Source organism: Carlito syrichta, unplaced genomic scaffold, assembly GCF_000164805.1.
Source record: "Carlito syrichta isolate Samal-C Ts95f unplaced genomic scaffold, Tarsius_syrichta-2.0.1 Scaffold305309, whole genome shotgun sequence".
Lineage (NCBI taxonomy): Eukaryota > Metazoa > Chordata > Mammalia > Primates > Tarsiidae > Carlito > Carlito syrichta.
In genome coordinates this window covers 139,602-152,227 of record NW_007249405.1, presented here as the reverse complement: position 1 = coordinate 152,227, position 12,626 = coordinate 139,602, and the positions used below count along the sequence as shown (strand labels likewise).

At 41.6% G+C, this 12,626-nt stretch overlaps 1 protein-coding gene across 2 annotated transcripts in view; it reads left to right on the top strand.

Moving 5' to 3' along the window:
- NPSR1 (neuropeptide S receptor 1) overlaps positions 1 to 12,626 on the top strand; it is a 219,162-nt gene that overhangs the window by 197,467 nt on the left and 9,069 nt on the right. For both annotated transcript variants that reach the window (XM_008061523.1, XM_008061524.1), the window contains one exon: positions 5,296 to 5,372. In XM_008061523.1, coding sequence (XP_008059714.1) covers positions 5,296 to 5,372 — 77 coding nt within the window. The remainder of the gene's footprint in view (positions 1 to 5,295; positions 5,373 to 12,626) is intronic.

The window sequence follows — 12,626 nt, the reverse complement described above, 5'->3', positions numbered from 1 at the left end:
TGTGAAGTCACAGGGCTCAGGCTCTGCCTCCCCTCACCGAGTAAACCCAAGCAAGTTGCTGAATCTCTCAAAGCCACAGTCTTTCCACTTAGAAAATGGTAAAAATACTAACACCGGCCATATAAAGTTAGAGAGATTAAATGAGATAATCTCCACAAAGAGTTTAGCATAATCCTTGGTTCACCATCATGGTGAGCAAATCACTACTATTATAACTGACAACATCACACCAGAGTTGTGGTGGCCAGTAGGCCTCGATTTGAATCTTGTCTGCGGCACAGCCTAATTGTGGGAGCTCAGCCTTGTCATTCTTAAAGTGAGAACAATAAACTCTTCTTCCTATAGTTCTTATATGAAATTACAAAGTAAGAACTTGTATGGAATAAAAAACACAATTAATACTATATCATTTACCGTATGTCACCCAGCACCATGTCAACCAATGGAGCTAAGGGGACAAGGATGTAAAACACTTTCCAAATGGATAGTCACACAGCAGGACCTCACACTGACCACTTCCCCCTTACATGAATCCTGGGATGAAAGGGTGGAGCACGTGACTCTTATTCCCATTTTAGGGTTCCTGAGCCAAATGGCCTGGTTGCTTCTGGTACTTATTCTCTCCTCCCCAGCACCAGGCTACTCTATTATAGTCATTTCACAAAGACATGAAATAAAATTCAAGGACAATGGAGTCAATATACACTCCCATAATTGTCACCCAGTCTGGTGAAATCGCTTCCTGTCCATTCTCTACCTCTTTTCAATTCCTGCTCCACATCACTGCCAGAGTCGTTATTTTGTGTGGATATTTACTAAGCATGCAAAAGATTATCAAATGAAAAATAAACATCTTCTCCCAACTCCCTGCCTTCCCTTACTCCTCAGATGTAGCCCTGTTACAAATTTCTTGTACACTCTTCCAGGGCTGTTCAATTCATATACCCACATATACATATGTATATTTTTTCTTTTTTATACACAAATGCAAACAAATGATACATACGAACCAATGTCTGATCTTTGGGGGAAAAAAAGTTGATCAATCTTTTCACTTTCCTGCTTAGAGCCCTTCAGTGTGCTTCCACTGCTTCAGGATGGAGTTCAAAACCTCTAGCCTGGCCCACATGACCCGGTTCCTGCCTCATTCTTCCTTTGCCTCATTAGTCTACACAAGCTGCCTTGCTCTCCAAACTTCAGCCAGACTGGCTTTCTCCGAGTTCTTCAATGCGCCATACTCCCTTCTGCCTCAAAGTCTTTGCACATGCTGTTCCCTTTGCCTGAATGATTACCCATTAGCATTTAGAAAACCTTTTTACCCTTCAGTTCGCGGCTGAGATTTCACCTCCTCTAGGAAGGCTTTCTGACCCCCAGAACAAGTCTGGGTCACAATCATATGCCCTTGTACCACTTTCACTGTATCTATCTTCACAGTACTTTACTGCTTTGTAATCATATGTTATGTGTGTTTTTATTTTTTAGTCTCTCTCTCTCAATAATATGTGAGCTTCATAAGTCTCATCTGTTTTGTTCACCTTGTTAGTTTTGCCTACGACAGTATCGACAATGGTTCACCCAATTCCTGGGACAAAGTCAGTGCTTAAACAAATATTATACAATTAACTAATTAGTTAAGGGGAGAGACACTTTTGGTAAGGAAGTATCCTTAAGACTGATGCTTGGAGAATAGAAAAAAGAGTCATTGTCAACTGAGGGGTCAGCCCTCACCTCACTTCCCCATGCTTGGTGAGAGCACAGGGCACACAGCCTCTGGTGAGATCTCCAGAACACAACTGCTCATCACCCTCAGGTCCCAAATGGTAGGGTCAGGAAATCCAGCTAGCAGTGATAGAACATTAGGCCCAATTTGGCTCTAAAAGTTTATGACTCCAAGACAATGATGAGTGCCCTTCAAGTCTCCAACGCTGTGCTGAACCCTGAGGGTCATGAAAAGAGCACATAAGGTCTTAGATGAATGCTCTCCATTGTGTCTTGTGGGGAGAGTGAACTGTTGTTCCCATTTCCTGGTCACTTTTCACATATGGTCCAGAACAAAGTCTCAGGACCTCAGGTCTGTCCACTGACTACTTAATAGGCTTGCAGGCCCTGCTCTGATATCCTGAGTTCCATATTCTCCTGCCACACAAGTTGCCTCTAAGCAGGGCGTGTAAACCTATCACAGTCTTCCTTAGCCTTCCCCACCTTTATCATCACCATTCTACCTCCATCCACTCTACCATCTGTGTTTGGATCAATTCCATAAAGTCAGGAAATAAACCAGTCAGTGACTACGAAATGATACTTTTCTCAATCTGGGCCATCTTTCCATTATCAGATTTCTGAGAAGCTTTCAGAAAATCTTACACCTGTTGAGAGAGTGATGATAGAACAAAGATACCAAGGAAGTTGTACCCAAGACAATGAAGATGCTTTTCCTTAGCTCTGTTTATAAGAATGGACTATTCTAGGACCACTGGATCTGAAGATAAAACTGCCATAGACAAAACCCAGTGCTATGGGTGTTCTACCAGCAAGGGGGAACTGATTACCAAGGGGAACAGGGCAGCTCAGGAAGGTTGCATAGCAAAGTGGTGTGTGTAGAATGGATGAAAAACAGGACAAAAATGCATTCCAGGGAGAGGGCAAAGCAGGCACAGAGAGATGGAAAGCCCTGGAACTCACATTCACCTGAAGCCTACTGCCTGTGAAGTGTGGAGTCAGGATTGGTTTGGCCAGACACGGGGAAGGATATGTCCAGAGACAGCAAGATGGAGAAAGGGCTGATAAAGGTGAGAAAGACTGGGTGGCTTGAATACTCTACTGAAGCGACTGGATAGTGTCCTGTGGGAAAGAGGAGCTGCTGTGGGGGTTAAACCAGAGATTGGCTCTTTGTCCTGCAGTTACAACTCCAATGGCGGCATGGGTATTAGAGATGGTAACAGACTGGGAGGCTGTTAATTGACTAAGGCAATAATCAGGCAGGCGATAAGGATGCTGGTTTCAACAGCACGTATACTAAAATTTAAGTGATGCAGAGGCTGGAAAGCCTCCTGCACGAGATGACACATGACTTCATGAAACATTTATGCTTTGGTTTGATGGAGATAAGATTTCAGTTGGGGAAGATCAAACAGGTTGTTGGTGATGATTACACAAGAACATACATGCACTTAATGCTGCAGAACTGTACACTTAAAAATGATTAAAATAGTAGATTTTGTGTGTATTTTACTATGACAAAAGGAGTCATCGAAATAAGAGAGATTGTAAGGGTCTGAACTAACACTGAAGAGCCCAGATGGAGAGAAAGGAACAGATGATGGAGCCATTTTGAAAGGACAATCCACAGAACTTGCTAATCAGGTAAATAAAAAGAAAGAAAGAAAAAAAAAACAGGAGACAACCACATGGAAGTCTTTCTGAAGCATGACTGCTACACTCTAAGAAACAGCCTGGCTTGGCTAATAAGTGATTCTGGCACCCTGGTTATTAGGTGTTTATGAAGCCACAGAAAAGCTGGTGCTGACTTTCCACTTATTTGTGTGGTCTTAAGGTAAAAAAAGAAGGGGGGGGAGTGACATAGGCCTAAATCCTTAAGCCAACGAAGTCTTAACCTTTCTCTGCTTTTCCCTCGTGTATATGGGTGACAGTCAATAAATATTTGAATTACTGGTCAATTAAGGACTGGTGTTGCAACTGCCATTTACCATTCATGTTCCATGGTGGTTGTAATCTTACCTTGTATAATATTTCATCAACCAGGGAAAGAAGTTTTCCCATTACAGCAAATATTCAACTTAGGTTGAAAAATAGGCTATGATAATAACTATTTCTCATTTTTCCTTTACTACAGGCATGCAGATTTCAAAAAGTCCCTGGACAGTTATATGAGAAAAAATGGAAATGCTCCAAAAAGGCCCTGAGCTGGAGCACTTGGAGGGGTTCGTTGAGCAAGAATGGGGAAAGGCAATGAGAAGCAGAGACTTGAAACACTGTCATTAATTAAGTTATATTCTAAAGATCATTAAAAGCAATTAGTGCTTTGTCAGCTACTGCAAACTGGAGCTCTGATTTTTTTTTAAATTAATGATTCTCAAGAGGGAAGGTCGTGCAGTTTTAAAATTAAACACTGATTTGTCCCAAAGTTTTTAGTTTAGGTGCTTATATATTCAAAATGTCAAATAATATTAGAGTGTAAATTTCTATATTTACCAAAGAGAACATCAGATATAAAATTTGTTGATGCTTTTAAACTATTAACACTTTGCTTTCCTGTCTGACACATTATATCATGCAAGAATAAGTGTGATATCCTATTAAAAAACAGGCCAAAAAAAAAAGTGGGGAAAAATACACTGTTTAAGTCTCCACTAATTTTCAAGCACTGTGCTTGGCACTTTAAACACTGCAACATCTGATATCCAAAAGAATTCATGAGGTTTGTATTATTAATTCCATTTTGCAGAGTCTCAACTGAAGTTCAATCTATTAGTTATCTATTGCTGTGTAACAAATTATCATGAACCCAGTGACTTAAAACAACGTACAATATCTCAAAGTTTCTCTGTGGGTCTAGAGTCTGAACATAGCTTGACTGAGTCTTCTGCTCAGGCGCGGGGATCATCAAGGTTTTATCCAGGGTGTGGTGTGTGTGGGGTCATCAGAAACTAGACTGGGAAAAGATCTTTTCCAAGCTCTCTCGGGTTTTTGGCAGGATTAATTTTTTGCAGCCATAGGATTCATGGAAGCTTGCTTCTTCTAAACCAGCAATGGAGAGAGACACTACAAGAAATGCCCCACACGCTATGTAGTCACATACATCCCATCGCCTTTGCCACATTGCACTGATTGGAAGCAAGTCACCATCTCTGCCCACACTCAAGAGGAGAGCATCACACCAAGACATAAACAGCAGAGGCAGGGATCACACCTGTCACCTTACAGATTATCTAAATTCAGAATCATGCAACAGGCAAGTAATAGAAGAAACGTAGGTCTTTGACTTCAAAGCCTGTGTTTGGATTCTAACCACAGCTCTACCTCTGACCATCTGGGTTACCTTGAGGAAGTTGTTTAGCTTCACCAGGTCCTAGCCTTCTCACAGGAAAGAAATAATTATATCCAACTAATTATTATGGTTGCCTTCAACTTCTATAGGCTACAGTTCTACAATCAGCAGCACTGAGGGCACATAAGGCTAAGAGAACGTTTCCACTGCCCCTCACACTCTGGAGAGGGGAATGGTCCTTTCACTGTGTCCAGCCATCTTAATCTTCCCTTTGGTCCTTTCCACAGTGTCATGTATGGCATCGTGATCCGAACTATTTGGATTAAAAGCAGAGCCCATGAGATGGTGATTTCCAACTTCTCAGGTAAGGCTCCAATCTGCATTGCTCAATTCCTGGCTAATTTCGCTCCTGTAGAAGTTTCCTCTAGCAAATGTGAGATAAGGCTTCCCAGATACACAAGCCTACAGGATTATATCAGGACTCAGTCAGCAGACCAGACCCACCAGAGGCTGTCCCAGGCAGGCTCTGTCTTCCCTATGTGGCCTCCCTGAAAACTGGGAGAAGGATGGGAGACATTGGGCCTGGCCAAGATGTACTGGCGGAGAACTACTCGAGCCAGGATCTAAAGTTCACCCCAGCCTCAGTCTTGACAGAGAAGCATCCTGGAAGACACAGAGATGAAAAGAGTGACTGTTTGAGAAAGACATTGCACATTCATCAAACACAAAGCTAGGCTTTTCTATTTGGCTTGAATTTACAAATGAGTGAAAACTGTCATCTGTCCATAGAATGATCCTGAACCCTAAACCCATCAAGGCTTGGTGGGCCTTCTTTCCCAGATGCCTGACAAACCCTTTCAAACTGGACCAAGTCTGAGACCACCTCCTACAATGCTTCCTCAAATTCCTTTTCAGTAAACCTAGGTGCAAACTACCTTCTGTGTTACAGGCTCTGAGACTCAGAGTCCTGATCTGTTCCCCAAGCAAACATTACTGGATCTTACGCAGGTCAACCTGGAGAAAACACAGCAAACCAAATTGCCAGAAAGATGGAAAAGGGGCTTCTAGTTTTCAGGTTACTAAAATGTGATAGCTTTGTAGACGGAGACTGGTTCTACTCAGGTTCTGTGCCTCTCTCATTCCTTGTGTTCCCATACACACACACATACACACTCACTCAATCACACACAAAACACTGACTCACATATATCAAAATATACACATCTTTGTACACCCAGTCACACACACTCACACACTCACACACACACACACCACAGGTTAATATACAAAATATACACAAATACACACATCTTTGTACACCCAGTCTCACACACACACATACATGCTTGTGTTCACACACAAATACATACTCACACCCACACACACTCACACAAAGACAACAAACTATAACACAAACATCTGGAATAAGAAGGGCCACTTCCTGTTCTAGATGTGTCACTAAGGGCTGTGCAAATTCACATAACATCTCTGGGCTCCAAGAGGTTAAAATAACTAGATTTTCTTGAAGTCTTTTTTCTGGAGGGTCAGAGCTCTATTTTCATATATGGCTGGCTGTTGTCCATTTTTTAATTCAGTCTCTTAACACAGACAAGACAGAGGGACAGACAAAGCAGCTACTGTCAGCCACTCTACTAGGTCCTTTCTATATGCTAACTTCTTTAATCTTTACACAGGCCTTGGATGTGGTATTAGTAACTGTCTTTTACAGATAGAGAACAGGCTCAGAGGTGAGGCAATTTGCTTATTTCCACAGGTAACACATGACACAACCAGGATTCAAATGCACATATAATTGACGAGAAAGTGTATATTTTCTCCTTTAAATCAGGGTACCTATCAGGCAGAAGAACATAATAGAAAGAGAGGTGGTGAATAACTGAAAGAGAGCTCAATTTCCTTTTTAAAGACGTTTAAAAATTAAACACCAAGTTCAGTATCCTTAGCGTGGCTTCCCCTCCAGGCCACTCTCTCCTTCAGAGAGCTATGCCAGTCTCACCTCTTGAGGTTTTTGTTTTGATGTATTTAAAATCTAAAAGCTGATTCATGACTGGTAGATTCAGGGATCAATTTTGTTAAAGTAGATGAGGTTTGCCTGGACTCTCAGACTTAAGTCAGATGGGTTTAAACCCCATCTCTACCAATTCCAGGAGACTGGTGTGCTCCTCCCTGCTTGTCCCTCTGAGCTCTCCTCCCACACTGTCTCATCTCCTATAGCTTTTCTGTCCCATCTACTCCTGGCCCAATATGCCATGAAGCCCACCCACTTTCCTTGGGTTCACCACTCAGAGGAGTGAATAGAACAGAAGTGACTGGAGTTGTAGGTGATAGAAGGTTTCCGTGTTCTGTCAGTTACCCTTCCACCCTTTCTCAGCAGGCCTCACCCCACTATGATTGAGCTCCTGTCTCTCTCCAGAGTCTTCTATGTCTCTTGCTATTACATCTTCCCGTCCTTGCACGCTTGGGTCCCTCTGGTCTCCAGTCTCTGAAATGGGACGAAGCCACTTAGAGATTTATTTTCCACTGATATGCAGTCTGCCACTATCCCCCCCCCAAAGGAAAATAACTACAGTTTTGATTCTTTAATACAATTTTATGTCTCCTTTATACCTATTTTTTTAGTTGTCTATGCCTTTTATTGCCATCAGTGGCCTCCTTCTGGAATGAGGGCAGCTGGTATTCTCAACAGCTCACATAGTCTCTATATCTTATTCATAAATGGAACTCACTTGATTTCCCATCTGTCATTACAGCCAAGCAGCTCTGGAGTTGGCAGGTAAATAGACTCTCCAGCTGTGTTAGCATGCCAGGATTATTGCTCATCAACAAGGGGACATTAGCCATGATTAGTGTGAACAGAAGCTCATTTTGTAAACACTGGCTGAAAAATTCAAGCCATCCTTAGTGTAAGAACCAGTCTTCTTGCTGACAAATGTGTCTATTTTCTCCTACTCAAAGACTGACAGAAAGAAAAAGGAAAAAAACCTGTTTCATAAATGATCTAAAGACTTTCCCACAAAGGCATGTGGAAGGCGAGAGGTAGAAGAGATGAGGTTTCCAATCTCGTATGTTATCTTTCATAAACAAGCATGCTCTTGAAGCCCAGGGGTGTCTACTCAAACAAAGTAAAACATTTACTGCATGGGAACAAGAGAATGGGAGGAATATCCGTGAAAGAGACAGAGTATAACACCTCTAGTTATAACTGTGTCTGGTCATTATGGCTTGGCAGATGTGATGGGATCCATGCTATATCCAAATAATATGTTCCTATTTAATGAGACAGAATGAGGTGAGAAAAAAAGGTATGGATTAAGAATTGGGCTAGTGTCCTATTCACTTTCTAGCTTAATGAATTTAAGAGAAGCCAGTTAACTGCTCTTGGTATCAGCTTCTTCGTGAGTAACTACTGTGGATACAATGACCTCTCTACAATTAACTACATTTAACAAAAGATATGTGAGAAAAATATAAAAATACAAATAAATGAAGATTATAACATGCTCATAGTTAGTAAGATTTACTATCATAAATAGATGACTTTCTCGAGCTGACCTGAAATTAATAAAGTTCCAGTCAAAATTAATTTGAAACATTGAACTTGATGAGCCCATTTTAAAATAAAAATGGAAAATCCAAGAGCAGGAATAACCAAGACTTTCTTGAAGTATAATAATGTTGAGGCGGTTTGCTGCCAAATATTGATACTTATTGTGAAGGCAGAGTCATTAAGAAAGTATAATATTGGCACAGTGCAATAGACAAATAGAAGAGGAAACAGCCCCCAAACAGACCTATACATATATTAGAACTTGATAGGTGTCAAAAGACATAGAAAAAGAAATTAAATTGACTCTCTACCTCAATCGACAGGCAAAAGCAAATTCAGGGGAATGAGAGGCTTGAATGTGAAAAATAAGAGTTTTAAAACTTTTGAAAGAAAGCATAGGTGATTGGGTAAGAAAAAATTTCTGTTTTAAACAAGATATAAAATACATTAAACCATAAAAGAAAAGATGAATAAATTTGACTCTGTGAATAATAAAAAAGACAATCTACAATGTAGAAGAAGCTATTTACAACACACATACCTGGAAAAAGGTGAGCATCCAGAATATATGAAGAATTCCAAAAAATCAATTTTTAACAATATTATTTTTAAAAGACAAATAGGTTTTAAAAAAATCAAAACCCAAACAGGCATGGCCAAAATAAGATTCTCAAGCTCATTGATAATCAAGAAAATACACATTTAAACCTCAATTAGATATACTTTTCCACTCACAAGATTAGTAAAAATTCTTAAGTCTGGTAGTTCTAAGTACTGACAAAGTTATAAATCTCATGGTTTATTTGACATATATAATTCCTCAAAAACTTAGGAGGCTTCTGATTCATTTGCTTCCAGTCAGTTTCACATACCAGCAACAATATCCAAAAAGTCTCCATTTAATTTTCAGGTCTGATTTCTTTCTTTGCTTCCTCACTTGACCGCTGTCTCTCAATTTAACAGAAGCAAGCTTGAAGCTGTAACCAGTGGGGGTATGGCCACAAACTTAGTCTGATCTTTGCCTCAAGGTTAAATCTTAATGGGTCTTTGCTGATTAAAACCTCTCAATGTTACAGTTTAATTTGGGCACCAGGGCCAGCTTTTTGGGGGACCTGCACACTGAGAAGGGGCCCATGTTTGGCTTAATACTCAGCCTGCATTTTCATTTTGCACTGGGCCACACAAAGTACACAGCTGGTGCTGCTGGGGACTAGAAGCAGTTGGCATTTGCAATGCTATAAGATGCCAAATTTGGGGACTTTCTATAACTCCCTCTGTTTTTTGCTCGTAAGCCAGCCAACACTTGTCTAAGCTCATTTCTTTTTTCCAATACCTTGCTAAACACAACTGGTAACACCCTATTAACATTCAGTTTATCAAACTAATCCTCAGGGTGCCAGGCTCAGTAGGCACCGTCTGCCTTCCCAGGCAACATGTGCGACACTTCTGCGGAGAGGGTCTGCAGTGTCCCAGCTTCCAGCCTCGGTTTCCTTGCCACTTGCTGCTTGCCCACTAAACTAAGCCACACGCTTTAGGTTTTTATCAGACAGCCCTGCATATGAGATATCAAGTTTTGCTTCAGTTAGGGAAACACCAACAGCTGTGTAAACCCCAAAACATCATATTTTAACAAAACAGAAGCTTGTTTCTTGCTCACTTAAAGTCTAATGGACAGTAAACGCCAAAGGGGAGGGCATTATTCCACATAGTCATTCAGAAGTTCACATTTAACAGAGGACTGCTGGGGTATCCCACAGTATCCATCTCCAAAAGGCAGGGATGAGGAAAGAGGGGGAGTGGAGGATTACTCAAGTGGTGTATCAGAGTCAGGCTTGGGGCTGGTAGACATTGATTTCTCCTCAGCTTCCCTTAGGCAGAATTCAGTCACATGACTACACCCTGTTGAAAGCCTGGGAATTGTAGTCCAGCTGTGTGGCTGGGTAAAAGGAATGGGTTTTGTAGATAGTTCACCTGTCTCTGCATAATTATTTTTGGCCTTTCAGGGTTCCTGCTTCTGCTGAGCTGTGGAGCTGACTGATGAGTTAGGTGATACTCCCTCATTATTTAGCTGTGACTTCCAGTTCACTCTAGGCTAAAACCTCCAGAGAAACGAACTCAAAATACTTTCATACTAGAAGGTGCAGACATAGGCAGGCATGTTCAGCTAATGAGGAGAGAGGGAGCACCTTAGATAACAAGACAGGAACAATAAGATCCCAGAACATCAAAGCATCCTGGAGAAGAGGCAGTCAGGCACAATGAGTGCAAGCCAGGGGAAGACTGTATGGCCAAAGGGAAATGTAAGTTTTGGGTCACTGAAGAGCATTCCTACCTAACCACTCTAGCTATTTGTCAGCACTTAGGGAGGAAAATGCTGTGTGTGAAGTTCAAGAAGCTGAAACCCCTGGGAGCTCAAGCAACTCTACTATAGACCTCTGAAATAGCAGAGCACAAGGAACAAGGCCATTTCCTTGTTTCTTGGCAGAAGAACTTTGAGAGCAGGTATCCCAGAGCAGAGAAGTGATACTGAGTAATCCACAACCCAGGGACAGAACTGAGGTCCCGAGAGTTAGGAAGCAAAGTAGCTGCTCAGGGCACAAGCAATAATGAAAGGAACTCACAGAGGTGATCAAGAAGTGACTGTGGCCACTCAGCAGCTAGTACCTAAGGCCCCTCAGAGGTAGTCACTGACAAAGGAAAGGTCTGGCTGGAATACCCTGGGGTGGAGTGCTCAGGGCAGCCACAGTGACAGGGAAGAAGGATCCGAATGGAATCACCACAGAGGCACAGTCCTGGACCAGTCCTGGAACAGAGAGACACCGCCTTAGGTCTACCAGAAAAATGCGATGATCAAAAATAACCTGTGAAGAAAATGACTGAAGTCCCGTGGCGAAGCAGATGAGACCTAATGCACTAAAAATATTAAATTGATAAATTCAGGGGGCATTCAGTCTATATTTGTATTTAAAGAGGTCATTACTGTTCAAATTGCATTTCAGGTTTTAAAAATTTTAGAAATTAATAGAAACTGCTAAAAAGTATATTTTTAATCAACCTAAAGTACATAAAGTTTTCAACATAGAAAACTTATTTATTTTAAAATATTGCCAGTTGGACTTCCTTATTTCTAAACAAATCATCTGCACTCACGATAGGTCCACAGATGAAACCCCACCCCCATCCCACCTCCCAGGAATAAATTCTGCCTCCATTTAAAATCCCAAACTAGCAACTGGTCCAGCTTCAGGTGTTCGGCCCACATGAAGAATGAGTTCTCAGCAGCTCTTCAAGAGGTCTGTGGCCTTGGGGAAGGTAAGAAACCAGAACTGGCCATTTGGAGACTAAATTTCCAGTATGGGCCCCCATTAGGGATGTACCCTGGAACTAAAATGGTCTAAGTCAATGTGCTTCTCCCAGTCCCAAATTGAATGGACCTGCTACCTCCAGGCTACCCAAGCTATTAATGCACAGTGACAGCTGAATTTAACTGCTTTTCACTCCAGCTCAGCGCCAAAGCCTGAGTAGAAATAATCCTTTTATCTCCCAATAAAGGAGAATTACCAGCATTTTGTAGCTCAGCTCTCTCTGAAGAGTCATCTTTAGAAGCTGGAGGCTTTGCATTTCCTGGAATGGTCCGATTAAAGACGCTTTTCACTGATCTTAGGGCAGGTAGTTGATTATATTGCCACCCAGTTGCCCTGTGGAAAGTACTGAGAGTTTCCATTTTAAACAGATTTCAGAGCACAAATGTCATTCTCGAAAACTTCTGAAAGACCAACTTAGTCTTCAGAGCCATGCTGTTTAGAGTCTAGCTGTTACCTAGGAGCAGCAAGTAGGGACCTTTTGAAAGAATATAATTTGGTCTGCTGCCTTGTTTACTTGCCCCCCATGGGTCTAATCTCACCCTGATAATTTTCTGCTTATATAATCCCTGTACAGATAAAACCTTGTAGACAATGTATTTTTTTTTTTTTTTTTTTTTTGAGTTGGAGTCTCATTCTGCCACCCAGACTGGAGTGCAGTGGCCGCTCCCGGCCACCACAGCCTCGA